The sequence below is a fragment of the Oryzias latipes genome, chromosome 3 (genome assembly GCF_002234675.1).
Source record: "Oryzias latipes chromosome 3, ASM223467v1".
Taxonomy (NCBI): Eukaryota; Metazoa; Chordata; class Actinopteri; order Beloniformes; family Adrianichthyidae; genus Oryzias; species Oryzias latipes.
In genome coordinates this window covers 4,289,724-4,305,367 of record NC_019861.2, presented here as the reverse complement: position 1 = coordinate 4,305,367, position 15,644 = coordinate 4,289,724, and the positions used below count along the sequence as shown (strand labels likewise).

The following is a 15,644-nucleotide window of genomic DNA, read 5'->3' as shown; positions in this document are numbered from 1 at the left end:
CACTGTCAGGGGTGTGGACTTCCAACAAGCTCACTCCTGATTGGTGACGGTATTTGTCATAGAAGGGTTTAATATAAAGAAATGTTGACCCAGATCAACTGGAACCAATCACAGCTCACCAACTTTCCCTGGCTCCAAATAGTGGCATCCGTATTGTGGAAAAATGGCGGCTGAATTGACTTCATTTGGCTAATGCCGGAAGAAAACTTTTGTTTCCCCACCCTGGTCCTCGGGGAACAGTGTCCTGCACGTTTTCCATGTTGCCCTGCTCACGCACACCTGCTTCAGCTCATCATCGGGCTCAGTCATCAAAGGCAAGGTTGGATTGAAACACAAACACACTGTGAGGCCACAGCGCTCATTTGGTGTTTTGGTTTCTTTAATCAAATTTTAAAGAAGAATCAAAAACATGAAACCAGAAACTCTTGGTTGAGGAACTTTCTGGTCTTTTCAACAACAGATCTTTATTCTGAACAGGTAAACATCAGTGCCTGGACTTTACACGAAGACGACGAGATTGTCAGATTCAGCATTTACGAAATCTTTGATGTTCAGCATAAAAACTAGCTGCTACAGAATGGAGCCTTCCACCGCGTGCGGCGTGGGCGTCACGCCGCGTGTGGGCGTCACGCCGCACATGCTCCTGTAATGAAGACAGAACATATAAATAGAGACAAAGGAATGCTTTTTTTTGAAAGAACTGAGCTGAATGTGTGATGAAGATCAGGGAGCAGAGCATCCTGGTCTCCTGCTGCAGCATAGGCGCATCTTTAAATGGCAGGGTGGGGGTCGGTGGGTGGGGCAGGTCCCAGCAGCTCCTGACAGCAGAGGTCGGCCCCTCTTATTCGTCTCTACGCTACGAAGCCAAATAATTCAGAATGAGGAGCTCAAGTCTTTTAAGAAAAAAAAAATAAGAATATTCATAATGTGACCTCAGAGATAAATAGAATAGTCAGGACCTCCAGCCCGGTTTTGTAGCCCCTCCCCCCTGAAGGCCCTGCAGTAACTAACAGCAGGAACGTGAACCTGGGCGTTCACACGTACATTTATAATCATGACAGAAGAAACAGAGAGTCAGAGTGAAGCTTGTGTTTGCAGGACGGCTCGGTCCAGGCCTTCAGAGCCACCCAGAGTGGGCTTTGTGGTTACACTTTGGTCAGGGAGTCTGTAGCCCCCCCCCCTCGCCTTTTCATTTGCCGTAAAACTTCTTGTTGAGCAGGAAGATGAGCAGGTTGACGTTGATGGTGGCGCGATCGAAGAGCCTCATCACAGCCACGCCTTCATACTGCAGCTGCAGCAGGTCCTGTGGGACAGAGGCACGCATGAGTCCCCCCCCCCTCAGAGCCGCATGAGGCACCAGGGACCATCTGTACCTGATACTCCAGCTGCACCGTCTCCAAGAGCACCCCCATGAACTTGGCCTTCACATCAAACACCCCCACCGTCTCTGATGGGGAGATCTCAAAGATGGCGTTCTTGAACCTGCGGCGGATCAGTTGTTCAGAAACCTGTTGGAGTCTTTGGAAGCTGCGGGTCAAGGTGGGGGTGGGGGGGTCAGAACTTACTGGTTGGGTTGCAGATCCTCAATGGAGATCAGAACCCCCTTCTCGTGGAGCCGAGCAGCGGTGTACTTCTGGGAAACCTGCTTGCTCTTCTTGGCCTTGCTATCCGGTTTCTTTGACAGCCTGAGAGGAGAGCAGAAGGTTCAGAGACCGGAAGGTTTTCACCGCCATTCAGGAGAGCAGCGGTGGGCGGGGCCTTGGCTCAGGGTTCCATTCTCAACGATCAGAACAAGAGAGACGGGGTCATGAAGCCATCATGAGCCAACTGTAGGAATGAGAGCTTTTAGAATCCATCCATCCATCCACCATCCATCCATTTATACATAATCATCTGCAACTGGAAGACCACATGGAAGGGGGGGGGGGGGGGGGGGGGAGGGGATCTCAATCTCCTCTCCTACTAATTAGGTTTTGTTTCTGCTTTCTTTCAGAGAACTTTACTAACGAAAAATTCATTATTTCTCTGTCTTATAGATTTTTATAGAAATACTTGTTTTTTTTCTACATGACAACACTTTTAACCTTTTAAATCTCCTATTTTCTTGATCCAGAACAAAGATCTGCATCAGAAGCCGAGGAGCAGAACTGCCCCGATTCCTCCTTTAAATCAGGAATCTTTTTCCAGATTGGGGGGCGGGGTATGTGTGTGGGGGTGTGTGCTCCACTCACTTGCCCTTGCTGGTCAGGTTGTCCATGCAGGTCTTGATGTACTGGTTGTAGGAATCGATCTGCACGTTGTAGAAGTTGCTCTTTGAGTTGAGGGCGGCGTTGGTCTGCTGGAGTCTCACCAGCTCCGCCTTCCTGCGCTGCCGGTACCTCCTCTGGTTGCGAATGTCCTGCAGCAAACGTTACCATAATGACGCTGCTGGAAGAAACCACTGCAAGCCCCTCCCCCCACTCTACCTTGGCGATGTCGTTGATCAGGTCCTGGTAGCGGTTCTTGGGGTGGACCTTGCCCAGCTCTGCCAGCCTGTGCAGGTTGCTCTTGATCTTGTCCTTCTTGCCCTGCAGGGTCAGACTGTCGTCCACCACCGGTTTGACCTGCTTCATCTTCTCTGGAGTCTTGGCATCTCTGATGGCTCTTCTCTGCATCGCCCGCTGGTACTCTGCTTCCTGAAACAGAGACAGCATCAGCACCAAGATCTCAGCTGGAACTGGCAAACCGGCCGGAGACCAGTGCAGATCTGGCACGTCGGAGCTTTCTTTCAAAATCAGGCTGAAGTTCTGGACCAGCAGCAGGGACCAGAGGCTAAACGCTGCAACCGGAAAGTCGGATCAGTTCTCACAGGAAGGTGCTCACCTGTTCTGGAGAGGCTGTGGAGTCCAGGATCTCAGTGAGGGTCTCTCCAGGCTGGAACCGGATCACGTCCACGATGAGTCTCTTGGTGCTGCATGGAGAACGGAGCAGCGTGAGAAGCTGGAGACCCTCCGGTCCCAAAGCTGCAGGGGGGCGAGCGAGGGAGGGCACTCACTTCAGCAGCAGCGTCCGGGCGTCCATCTCCACGTTCTCTTCTCCGGGAACGTCAAACTTGTTGGTAAGTGTGAGCGAAACCTCGGTCTTCCCCATCAGCTCTTTGTTGGGGTCGTCAGCAGGAAGTGGGTTCTCACCTGGAAGGAGAGGAACAAAGCGGTCTGTCCCCCAAGCATCTGAGCACCTCCTCCCTTCATTGAATGAATTGACCGCGACTGCGACTCCTGCTGCTTCATGATCATCATCTCCGTGGAGAAAACAGGGTTTATTTAATTTAATGAAAACCTTAGACCCCAGATATGAGCTGGATTGGTAATCCTTTAGAAAATGGTGCTACTCTATAGGTGAATGTTTGTCTCCTTTTAGTCTAGATTACAAAGTGGGACTTAAAACACAGCTGGGACTTTAAATAAGTGACCTTTTTATTTTGGACAAGTGAAAACTAGTGTAGAATAAAACAATAAGACAAAAATTATATAAAACAAGAAAATTATATAAACAACACAAGTCCAAAAAGGGAGTGAGAAGAAGAAATCGAGTTAAAATCGAATTAGGCCATATCGCCCAGCCGTACCTCAACCCCACCCTGTGAAGAGAACCTCCCCCTCCCTCAGCAAACTCACCAATCAGAGACTCCACGGTGGGAACCTCGCCCAGGTCCTCCAGCAGCTCGTGGATGGGGTCATTGTGCTCAGGGGCAATGGCGTCCTGATGGTCCAGCAGCAGCTAACAGAGGAAGACGGAAGCTGAAACTGTAGAGCAGCTCCACATGGACCCCCCTCCCTCCCTCCCTCCCCCCACAGCAGGAGAACTCACAGTGTGGGTGTTGACAATCTCTCCAATGGAAATGTAGATGACCGGCTTGCTGACGGTGACCAGATCCGAGTACTGGTCCACGTTGAACTTGTCCTCCAGCGAGGGAACGTCACACGCCGACAGGAAGAAACGCCTGCAGCAACAATGGAGGATGAAGACAGAAGCCCCAGCAGGAGCCACCGCGACCCTGAAGCCGTCTCACCTGAACTTCTGGTAGGAGGAGCTTAGATACTCGTTGATGGGGTTCAGGTGAGCGTTGTCCCCCAGGAACATTTTGTTGGAGGCGGCGTGTTGCAGCATCTTGGCCACAGATCCCAGGTTTCTCCTTTGCTCGTTGGTCAGCTGACCACCAGCAGACATTTCAATGATGTCGAAGGCATCCGGCGCCACGATGGCGGGGTTCATGTAGCGGTAATACAGGAGGTTCCCCACGATCTGAGGGGTCAGCATGAAACCGTCATAAAGCGTCACAGGCAGCAAAGTGGGTGGGGGGCAGGAAGACCAGGACAGGACAGCTTTGAGCGGTGACAGGTGTGTGCAGAGCGCAGCAGAGCTCACCTGGGTCACAGAAAAACCGCAAACTTGGAAAAGCAGCCCGCCACTGCCGCAGCGTGGGAAGAAGGAGAAGCAGAGGAAGGGGCAGAAAGGTGAGTGAAAACGGTTAAATGGGGGGGCAAGTCAGGTCAGAAACAACAGCAGGGTTTAAGGATCAGTCCACCAGCTTCACGTTAACTGCATCAGGACCCCCGCCCCCATCTGTCCCTTTGTGGTTGTCAAAGAATAGCATCCTGCTGAAGGAGGTGGACCATGACCTCATAAAGACTGAATGACCGTTTCTGACTCTCCTCGCTCAACAGGACGGATGACATTAGGATGGAGATGGCTGATGGGAAGCTGTCACTTCAACCAAAACGTTCCAGAGCCGCCAGGGTGGAGCTATAAGCCAACCAACGTTTCAACCGGAACCCGCGTCGGACTCGGATTTCAAATAGGCCGGCACAATACATCGCAAATTTATTGTTATCGCGACATCAAGCTGTGCAACACACATATCGCAAAAGACGGCGAAAACTGCAATAAAAATTACAATAAATGAGCTACAACAGTCTTATGGCAGCTTGAAGTATTTAACAAATCAGATAAATCCATTCATGCGTTTGACTAATCGGATGGAGCCCTTTTATGTTAGATGTTCGCCTCCTTTGTATTAGAGGGTCATTTGGAGTATAATTTTTAAACTGTTGCCATGAAATGGAAATAATGTTTTTGGCTGTTATTTGTTCATATACCGCAACTTATGTCGTCGTCGCAATATTGATCACTAATATCGCATATCGCCAGTTTTCCTCATATCGTGCAGCCCTACTTCACAGAACCATGAGGGTCAAAACGCAGGAGAACAGAACATTAGAGCAGGTTCACACTCTTCATCGAGCAGGTTCACACTCTTCATCGAGCAGGTTCACACTCTTCATCGAGCAGGTTTACACTTTTCATCGATCAGGTTCACACTCTTCATCGAGCAGGTTCACACTCTTCATCGAGCAGGTTCACACTCTTCATCGAGCAGGTTCACACTCTTCATCGAGCAGGTTTACACTCTTCATCGAGCAGGTTCACACTCTTCATCGAGCAGGTTCACACTCTTCATCGAGCAGGTTCACACTCTTCATCCTGGAGCCTGGAAAGCGGCAGGAACCATCTTAAAACCTGATCTGTCCCTGCGTGTGTCGACGTTACATCACTTCCTCCTGACGCCAACACTGCCACAGTTACGCAATTTGAGTTACATACACTCCAGCTGCTTGGGATTTTGAGTGTTCTAGGACTTTACATGTGTCATTAAAATAAATAAACAAACAAACATTTTAGGAGGTTGGCATTATTGTTAACTTCTCAGGAGAAACTCTGACCAGCTGGTGCCATAAGATGCTTTAGCAGAAGTAGACGCATTTCGGGAATGTGGGGACGGATCAGGCAGAGACACATCTCCCCCTTTGTTTTATTTTTTTATGACCCCACCCTTCAAATCCTTCCTTTGCAGCTAGAATGCTGTGGTGGAGCGAGCAGCCGGCAGTCTCCCTGCAGGATTGTCCTGAGCACATCTAAATGTTTTTATGTGTGTATTTAGTTTTTGGGCGGCCAGAGATGGAAGTCAACGAAACGTCGAGTAAAGTAAAGCTTCGTATTCTTTGAAGGTTACTCCTCCAACCTGACCTGCAGGCTGGAGCAGCTCTGGACAAAGATCTTCTGTTGACTGCATCAAAAACTTCATCTGCCCCCCTTCCTCCATCTCTGGAGCTCCACCGCCTAAAGGTCTTTCTTACTTCTTTCTAAAAAAACCTTTGTTCGGTTTTTGGCTTTCTTCTCCAACCCCACCCCCCTACAGTTCACCCTACACCCTGACAGCAGCAGGGGGAGGGGGGGACAGTCTCTGACAGCAGGACTCATAAAGTGGAAGATCCCAACGTGTGAATGAAACATGGTGTACGCCTCAACCCACACGGCAGAACCGAAACACGAAGAAGGGAGAACGTCACAAACGCAGCAACAGGAGATCAAATCTGAAACCTTCAGAAGCTCGTCCTCCGTGGCGTCGGGGAACCTCTCATGGAGCGTGTCCTTCAGCACCTTGGAGACGAACCTCATTCCATACCTGAGACACGAACGTGGACGGTTACAGGGAGTCACCACAGACCAAACAGCTGACGCAGGAGTGAGGAGCCTACGGGATTTTCTCCACGGAGACGATGATTGCCATCAGGAACTTGTCAGTGATGGCCTTCATGTTCTTGATGGAGGCCTCCAGCCTGTTCCGGACCTCCTCGTGGGCCATGGCCTGCTCTGGGGTCACGTCGTATGGCAGCTTACTGCAGAGCAGAGACGGTGTCCAAAATGGATAACTGAGTTCTCATCACTTGTAATGGAGCAGAAAGTCTGACAGTTGATGTTGGCTGAAAAGCCTCTGATTCGCAGCACAACTCTGGCTCTGGACGGGCCAATACTGTCCAGTTCTTCGGGGGAAACTGTTCGCACAACGTTAAGCTGCGTTCACGCCGAAGGCGATTCACGCATCACGGGTGTCAACGTACAGACACGACCCGAGGTCCTGGACGAGAGTCGAGCAGTGAACTGAACTCGCGTGGAAAGAGAGGAGGTGGGCGCGAATTTGAATTGTGTGAATCACGTTTGGTGTGAACGCAGCATCAGAGACAGCTTGGAAAGGAGTGGAGCTGGCTGTTGTGGGGAGACTGTGGTTGAGCTGAGCCCGCCCCCCCATCTGCTCAACGTTCCGTTGTCGTTCCACACCAGTGAGAAGGTGTGATGTGGAACTGCTTCACTAATGTGACACTCCTACTGTAAATCAAACGTGGACACTTCCCCTTGTAGTCCATAGAAAAGCATTTTCCCCACACTGCACAACATTTTATGTACAGTATTTTCTGCGCTGTAACGCACACTTAAAAGTCGTAGGCATATAAAAAAATAAAAATACAACATTGCGTCTTTTAATCCAGAGCGCCTTATCAATGGATTAGTTCTGAATGTGTTTACTAATGTCGAAGCGATTTTAAGAGGAACATGGCGCTCTGTCAAAATGTCCATCTGTTGATTTTACAAGTTGCAGACGAGGTTGGGAGCTGCAGGTGTTGTGAATAAGCTAAAGTGGCTAACAATCCTAATGTGGCTGAGGTGTAGCGTCTCACATGCAGTTAAAGTCTGACCGACTCCTGGACTTATCTCAGAGTCTTTAGCCTTGTTAAATGCGCCTTACAGTTTGGTGCGCCTTAAATATGACCATCATTGACCGTGAGCGTTACAGTGTGGATAATACTGTCATCAGAACCCTGTTGAGAAGTTGTTAGGTTCCCTTTTAGAACACACTGAGGTGTTCACACTGAAGCAGGACCGGGTCTTCAATCACGCTCTAAGGAGGAGCAGCTCAGGCGCTGAAGCCTCTGGACAGCGTGGCTGAAACACTCTCCTGTGCACAGCAGCATACCTGGCCTCTCCGGTCTGTGTCTCCATCTGGTTCACCCAGCTCTTGTAAATGTCCACTGGGTCCGTCTTGATGTTCAGCGTTTTGTCATCTAGGATCTCCTTAACTACGGGTGCCAGGATCTGCCTGAGTGCGTTTTGGCCTCGGGCGCCACGGTGGAAGCTCACCACCATCTTGATAACCGTTGGATTTCCTGTGACAATCTCTTTCATCTGGTCCACTTTGGACCTGCAAAGAGGCGAGGAAGGAACATTCAAAGCTTCAGCTGCTGCCAATCATCTGGAAGCTTCTGATGTTTCTCACTTGATCTCCTCCTGCAGGGCTGTCTTGAAGAGCTTCAGGAGCAGGTACTCCTCCCTTTGGTTGGAGGCGTAGTTGTACAGTGTGAAGATGACAGAGTCCATAAACTTGGTTGACTTATTCTGAGGCATCTGAAAGATCAGCTTGGCGAGATATGTGGGGTTAGTCTGCAAGAAAGTAGAATTTTCAGTTAGGTGTTGCTGGACCAAGACCCGATTTTTTCAAGAGCATTGCACAGGACCAAACATCTGCCAGAACCAAACATCTGCCAGAACCACAACATCATACTAAACATCTGCTATAAAAACATTGAATCCAAAAATCAAATGTAACAAAATATTTAATTAAGTATTAAGAATGATAATAATCTGAAAGATAATGTCAGACTGAACCAAACATCTACCAGAAACAAAATATCAAAGATTAAAAAAAAGGAACCAAAGATCAGACAAAACTAAACACCAAGCAGAAACAAACATCAGCCCAAACCAAACATAAATCAAAACTTTGCATCAAGCAGAATCAAACACCGGACAAATGCAAAATTCAAACACAACTCTGCCAGAACCAGGTGTCAGCCAGAACCACATGTCAGAAAAATCCAAACAGACAAAAATATCAAACCAAAACTAAGATCATCAGACCCACAGATCTAATAAAACCATCAGCTACAACCAATCATCAAACAGAACCAAAGACCTGGGGGGTATTCCAGGAAGCATATGGATGTTGGAAAGGTAAACTTTTTTACTTTGATCTAACTTAGTTATTTGCTTCAGTTAAGATAAATCTTTTTTTTTGTTAAGTCAGTTTAAAAATAACACATAGTTTTCAGACAGTTATTTTACTTTCATTTAAATTAATTCAATTAAGTAGGTGTAACTTTGGTGCTGCTGTCAGAGCGGCACCGCAAAGAATTGTGGGATATCATTCCCTTTGCCTGTCTGGACGGGTTTGGGTTTAAGTGTGGGTTTTTGACCAAATGTGTTTAGTTGTTTAGCTGTTTTACTGTGTTTTACCGAGTTATTTTGTCCTACTATGCTTAACTCTCTGCACCATGAGTGAGAAAGAGCGAGAGGATGATGAGTTTATAAAGCACCCCTACCATTGACCACTGTAATGATAATGACGGAAAATTCTTTAATGAATTTATGCACGCCGCGCATTTTTTTCCCTTCCTTTTTATTGTTATAAAAATGAGTTTATCTGCCGGCTCAAACTTAGACATATGAGAGTTCAAGAAATATAATTACCGGTAATTAAGATGGAAAAAAGATTAATTGAATTAGAGTAATATGAAATTTAGTTAAATATGTAAATTTGAGTTGTATAAACAATTATTGAGTTTTATAGATGTAAGAAATTAGGTTGATGAAATTTAACTCAATTATTTGTTACCAATAGAACTAATTCATTTAAGTTGGCAAAATTGGATAAGTTATATATATATATATATATATATATATACATATATATATATATATATATATATATATATATATATATATATATGCGTCACATGAAAATGGAAATAAGATCAGAAACTCTTGCGTTTACTTTGTTCTTCTACTACAAGCAGAAACTCTTTCTTTTGATGATGATTCAGCCGTATTACTTTTTTGATGGACGTACAATCTTCATACGCCGTCATTAAAATCTCAGACTCCGTCTCACTGAAATATAGCGCTCTCTTTTTTTTCACCACGCGTTTCCATGGTGACTCCAGAAATCGGCGATCCATTGAGAATGTATTTATGTGCCTGCTGTGCACGTGCATTAACCCAGGGTTACCAAGTCGAGCGTAATTACGCCAACTCATATCCGGTCTTCTGGAACCGACATACCCAGAGTAAGCAAGTTCAGGCGGATTTCAGCCAAGGTTCAGGGTTAAAGTCAGGGTAGTTTAAACATGCTTCCTGGAATACCCCCCAGACAGAACCAAACATCAAACAGAACCATAGACCAGACGGAACCAAACTTTAAAATAAATGATCAAAAACAGAACAAAAATTTTAGAATGAGCAAAGATAAATTAGGAAAAATATATGAGACATAAAAACCGGCCTTACCTGTAACAGGTAAAAGAGGTACTGGTAGGCTTCCAGCTTGTCTCTCTTCTCCTTGCTGAGTGCCTTCAGGCCTCCCTTCTGCTTGTTCATCATCATCATGTCTGACAGCTGGCTCTTGTTTTTCTTGGTCAGCTTCTTGCTGTGCGAAACCACTTCCTGCAGAGTGATCTTGTTCTTCACCAGCAGGCCAATCTTGATGTCCATCAGGTTCAGGTCGTTCTCCAGCTGCTGGTTGGAGCGGATGTTAGTGATGACCTCTTCACGGAGACGCATCAGCTCGAGCTCCTCCTGGAAGTCCTGGTCACTGTGGTCCAACAGGTGGACAAACTTTCTGACCACGCCCATCGGGGGGTTTTCAGCATTGACTATCGGAACATTGGAGCATGGTTAGAGGGCGTGGAGGTCAGCGGCTGAATGTGTGTTTCACAGAGCCACCTACTTAGCGTCTTGTAGTCATCCCTAGCCTTGTTGGCTCTGATGAACGCCTGAATCTTCACCACTTCATCGATCTGGAGGACACAGCATGATCAGGAAAATGCCTCGTCTCATTTCAGGAAGGAACTTAACACAACTGGAAGCTCTTAATCATCACTTCATCATCTACAGTCACAATGTGATAACTGTAAGCAGTGGGGCGCGGGGTGAGAGTGGCATTTTTAACACAGTCTGTTGGCAGCTCGTGTTTTTCAGAGTGCTGGAAAAACTCACATGATCTTGAAAGTACTTCAGGCGATCCTTATACTTCTTACGAGCTTGGTGCATGCGCACCAGCGACTGGATCTGTGGACGGGGAGGTCTGTTAGTGTCCATGCTCACTCAAAGCAGGCCGAGGTGGAAGCTCTTCAATGAAGTACCTTGACGGCTTCTTCAGTGTGGTCCTTTAGAAACTGCTTTCGGTCTGTGAACTCCTTCCTTTGTTTGTAACCTTTCCAGTGGGCCTGAGGGAACACGTCATCAAACTGAGCTTCGGTTTCTGCTCGTCTCACGGTGGCAAGCGTGGGTCCATGCGTCTCACCTGTATGCAGGTAACAGCAGGCTCCTGGGATGTCAGAAACTTCAGCCTCTCCTTGAGCCCATTCCTCACCAGGTACCCACGGCAGCGGGCCTGGAGTTTGGCGATGAGGGTCTCGTTGGCCAACCACAGCTGCTCTCGGTTGTACGCTGTGGTTACCCCGGAAACCACGCTCTGCCAGGAGGAAGCGGAAGCAGGTCAGGTGACTGAACTGTGATTGACAGTAAGAATGTCAAGTGAAGAGACCAACCTGTATGTCCTCTTTGTTGAGCTGGGAGCCGTTTTGCACAAAGTCCTCTGGTTCCACCCATGTGCCTTCCTTGGTGTTCAGGTTGTAGTAGTAGTTGTGCCCCCCCTTCACCCAGTGTTTCACCCAATCACTGTTGTTTTCACCTGGACAGATGGCGAGACAAAGAACAGCTTCACCACTCGTGATCAGTAGCGAGTACGAAGACAAAGACCCAACCTTTCAACCCAAACATCTGCACCAAACGCAAGGCCCACTAGAACCCATCATCTAAGGTTCTGTAGTATCTCAGCTTTGCTGCTGCAGAAGTCATCCTGAAAGTGTCCATGACGAGGTTTGCAGCTTGACCACTGATGATTTTGAAGGAAAATCTTCTTTGGCCTCGTGGGAAATGTGTTAGGGATAAAAATCTAACACCTTTCTTCAGTAAACCGCTAACAATGACGACAAACGGTAACATCACAAAACGTCTCCAAACCAGCATCCCGTCACAGCAATGAGACACAAACCACACATTCAACTGGAGCGCAGTACACAAAGTTGGTCCCGTTATGCAATTAATTGTTTTGAGAAATTCTTTATCATTCATAATTCATTCTCCATTTTTAATCTAACCTAATAATTGCTGTGAAAAGCCTCATTTAAAGTGTTTTCCTTCAAATTTGTGACATTTTGGTGCAGTAAAAGATCGAAATACAACTAAAAAAGTGGCTTTATGAAGTTTTTTTTAAATTATCATAACAGAACCTTTATTTCTACACCACCAAAAAGAACATCAGGTCCAGAATGCTACATCAAAAAACAGACGGAACATTTGTCCTAGCAATCCAAATGTTGACCAGGAACTTCTTTAGTCTGGCGAAAAGTTTTGCAATGGCTAACGTCTTTGATGCGAGCATGAGCACGAGTTTAGCTAGCTTTGTTGGACGCCATATTGGATAGGTCGAGATGCCGGCTCACTGCTGTGCTACAATTGTCCAAACAGACCTGGAAAAACAAGGATGTGACTTTCCCCAAATAAATTATTACTGTTCGCTAACAAAAGAGAGCTTCCTTTCAGAATACTGAACATTTTAGGGTGATCTTAGTCTATTCAAAGTCAATGGTAGCTTTAGACGTCGCACTATTTCCATGTTTTCTGGCAGGACCACCAAAAGCAGAGGAAAATAAATTAACCAGGATTCCCTCTGTAGCGGAGAGCAAAGACCGCTGGGGGGGCACATCCCCTGCAGCGGTGCATCGTGACCGGCTCCAGCTCGGCAAGCCCTGACCGCCGCTGGCTCTACGGTGCACGCCAACCCAACCTCACCGCACCGGGCGGTGGACTAAGTGCTCGCTGCGTCCGCCTTCCCGTCAGCAGGGCCCTCCAGATCGGCGCAACTGTCAACCGGGTTGCAGTGGTCTCAGTCCAGTACGACCACGTCTCGCCGCCCTGTGTGCAGACCGGCTCATGCACAACGGGCGCAAGCGTTCTGCGGCGATGTCTGCTACCCATTTACCCGTTTCAGAAACGGCGACCAAGGAGTTTAACAGTTTTTGTAAAACCTAGTCTGTGTGTAGATTTGAATAAAATCCCAACCATTTCTCAGGAATGCATCATTTCCTACATAATGACGTATTCATTTGTAGAAAATTTGAAATGTTGTTGTTTTCTTTATAAAATCGGACAAGAATAAAGCATTTTACGGTCATTTTACTGTCTCTGCTCAGCCTCGTCTTAATGGTTACAGATCTTTCAAACATGACGTTGCTCTTTACGCATCTTGGTTGGTTACAGGCTAGCGTAGCATTTCTAGCAATATATAATATATAATTGGTTGCACTCCCAAGTGGGTGCTTTGCGTTTCTATAATAAACACTCCAGTGGTCCGGTTCTTTGTACAGAGAAGCCTCATCACTCTGCTTCTATCTATGGGAAAACACACACCTCCCACCCGACTGTCCTTCTCTGTTTCACCTCTCTGCACAGCTAAGCGTTTCCCCTCAACCGACACTTTCACCTGCGTTTAACACCTAACAACAGCCTAAACGTGCAGAAACAGTTAAGATCAAAAATTTGATTAACGCAAGAAAAAATTAAAAAACAGCTAATTTGTTTGTAATTAATTAATCGCAATAGTAGGACACCACTAAATAAGATTTCCACCTGCCTAATGCAGTCATGAAGCCTTTCACTGACAGCAGGTGATGACCTTAATCCAACACCACGACTGTCAGACTTTCCTGGTTCTGGATCTGTTGCCCAAAGGTTAGTGTTCTACCCTCAGCGTGACAGAACATTATTCAATGGGACCACTGGTGACATAAGACCTTAATGCCACATTTGGACCATTCTGACAGAAAGCCAGCTGTGATGTTGAGGAGCTGCTGCTTGTTTTTCTATGAAAAGGATTGTTTGGGGTGGAGAATTCCTGGAACAGTTCTCCTGAGAGGAACCGTGTCTCTGCATGTTTGGCTGCAGCTGTGAGAGTTCTGGAGAGGTGGGCCTCTAGGAGCTTCTAGGAGATTTACTCTGGTTTGGACTGAACCCTCTACTGCAGCGGAAGGTTCATCTGTTTTCCCAGCAGAACCTTGGATCTTACAATGGTTCTGGAGTCACCTGGTGGTCAAGAACCCAGTTACCCAGCAGAACCCAGTTAGCCAGCAGAACCCAGTTACCCAGCAGAACCCAGGTACCCAGCAGAACCCAGTTAGCCAGCAGAACCCAGGTACCCAGCAGAACCCAGGTACCCAGCAGAACCCAGTTACCCAGCAGAACCCAGGTACCCAGCAGAACCCAGGTACCCAGCAGAACCCAGTTACCCAGCAGAACCCAGGTACCCAGCTCCTTCGTCCTCACCGTCTTTTTTCTTGTCTTGCTTGGCCTTGGTCAGGTCGTCTTGGTACGTCTGCGCACACTCCGGCGTGACCCCGTACAGCCCGGCTCCTGGGTTTCGCAGAGCAGCCAGAGTCTTTGTTGCCTCTCCGTCCTCCACCGCCTCGTTGATGGTCTGGATGGCCTGTGAGACTGTAGACATCAACGTGATGAGCCCCTCCAGCCCCTCCCAGGCCACCGCAGAAACAGAAAGTTACAAGCTCTTACACTGCAGCGCTTCCTTTGTGTCCTGGTTGGCCCTTATGATGGCATCCTGGATCTCATCCAACCACAGCACAGCAGAGGGGTCCTGTGTCTCCTGGACAAAAGCAAGACCACAAACTTGAGCCCCCACCATCACCCCCGCGAAGCAGCACTAGAATCCATGCAGTTCTGCCTTTGTTTCTGCTTCACAGACCAGGATTGGCTGCTTTACAGGTTAAGCTGACGTCTACAGCACATAGCTCTTTCAACAGCCTTTGATTAACCATGTGGGGAAAAAAACCCACAGTGACCACGGGTCGTACTGACCCCCAGCTGGTCGTGCTGACCTCATCCTAGTTAACCTATCCCACTGGCCCTTGGAGAACCCTGTTCAGCCTCTGTCCTCCATTGCTCTGCTAGAGCTCATCTCATCATTGGGCTCCAGCAAAGCTTGATCAAAGGCAGGTGTGGTGGGGCAGGATTGAGAAAATGCAGGACAGTGTTCCCCAAGGTCCAGGATTTAGGATCTAAACTTCAGTCTGGGCTGTCATTAGAAGTGTATGGTGTGACCGAGCCGCCGTTTGGAGCAGTTCTAGACCACCAACATCCATTGAGGAGGTAAGGCTGCAGTACTGCACACCGCCTCTAGAGGGCACTCTCCCTTCACGTAAACCTGAAACGCAGCTTCTGCTTTAACCTCAGCAGACGAAAGGGGCTCTGTCGGTGCACGTGTGCAGACAAAAGCAGGCGGGAAACTCTGATACCTCATCTCATGCACGTGCACGGCCCTCCTGCTCCACGGTGAAGTTCCTGTGGGTGTGTGTTTGCGTGCACGTTGACTGCAGGCTGTGCCTAATGAGTCAGGGCTCTGCAGGGTGTGGTCGCAGAGCGGTTCAAACATGCATGTGATGAGCACATCACAGAAACAGGAAGTGGAGCTGAAAAGCCGATTCATGACAACCGGTCACCAAAACTTTACTACCGAAACTCTTTTTCTTTAAAATCCCCAGACAGGAAACCTGACCCACACCAGGACAACAGTGCAAACCCCAGAGTCCCACCCAAAAGGAGGCGTTCCTGAGGCTTGGACAGTCTAACAGGACGGTCAG

At 47.8% G+C, this 15,644-nt stretch overlaps 1 protein-coding gene across 2 annotated transcripts in view; it reads right to left on the bottom strand.

Annotated features, from left to right (window-relative positions):
* Nucleotides 1–361: 361 nt before the first annotated feature.
* iqgap1 (IQ motif containing GTPase activating protein 1) overlaps nt 362–15,644 on the bottom strand; it is a 33,205-nt gene continuing 17,922 nt past the window's right edge. For both annotated transcript variants that reach the window (XM_011486793.1, XM_004066783.2), the window contains exons 16-37: nt 14,560–14,650; nt 14,317–14,484; nt 11,481–11,623; nt 11,234–11,404; nt 11,073–11,156; nt 10,927–10,998; nt 10,658–10,727; nt 10,219–10,583; nt 8,153–8,316; nt 7,853–8,077; nt 6,579–6,719; nt 6,421–6,505; nt 4,052–4,284; nt 3,850–3,982; nt 3,657–3,759; nt 3,035–3,170; nt 2,863–2,950; nt 2,466–2,675; nt 2,232–2,398; nt 1,566–1,685; nt 1,374–1,482; nt 362–1,303 (exon numbers count right to left, since the gene is read on the bottom strand). In XM_011486793.1, the coding sequence (XP_011485095.1) occupies nt 1,190–1,303; nt 1,374–1,482; nt 1,566–1,685; nt 2,232–2,398; nt 2,466–2,675; nt 2,863–2,950; nt 3,035–3,170; nt 3,657–3,759; nt 3,850–3,982; nt 4,052–4,284; nt 6,421–6,505; nt 6,579–6,719; nt 7,853–8,077; nt 8,153–8,316; nt 10,219–10,583; nt 10,658–10,727; nt 10,927–10,998; nt 11,073–11,156; nt 11,234–11,404; nt 11,481–11,623; nt 14,317–14,484; nt 14,560–14,650 (3,192 nt within the window). In that variant the 3' untranslated portion in view covers nt 362–1,189. The remainder of the gene's footprint in view (nt 1,304–1,373; nt 1,483–1,565; nt 1,686–2,231; nt 2,399–2,465; nt 2,676–2,862; nt 2,951–3,034; nt 3,171–3,656; nt 3,760–3,849; nt 3,983–4,051; nt 4,285–6,420; nt 6,506–6,578; nt 6,720–7,852; nt 8,078–8,152; nt 8,317–10,218; nt 10,584–10,657; nt 10,728–10,926; nt 10,999–11,072; nt 11,157–11,233; nt 11,405–11,480; nt 11,624–14,316; nt 14,485–14,559; nt 14,651–15,644) is intronic.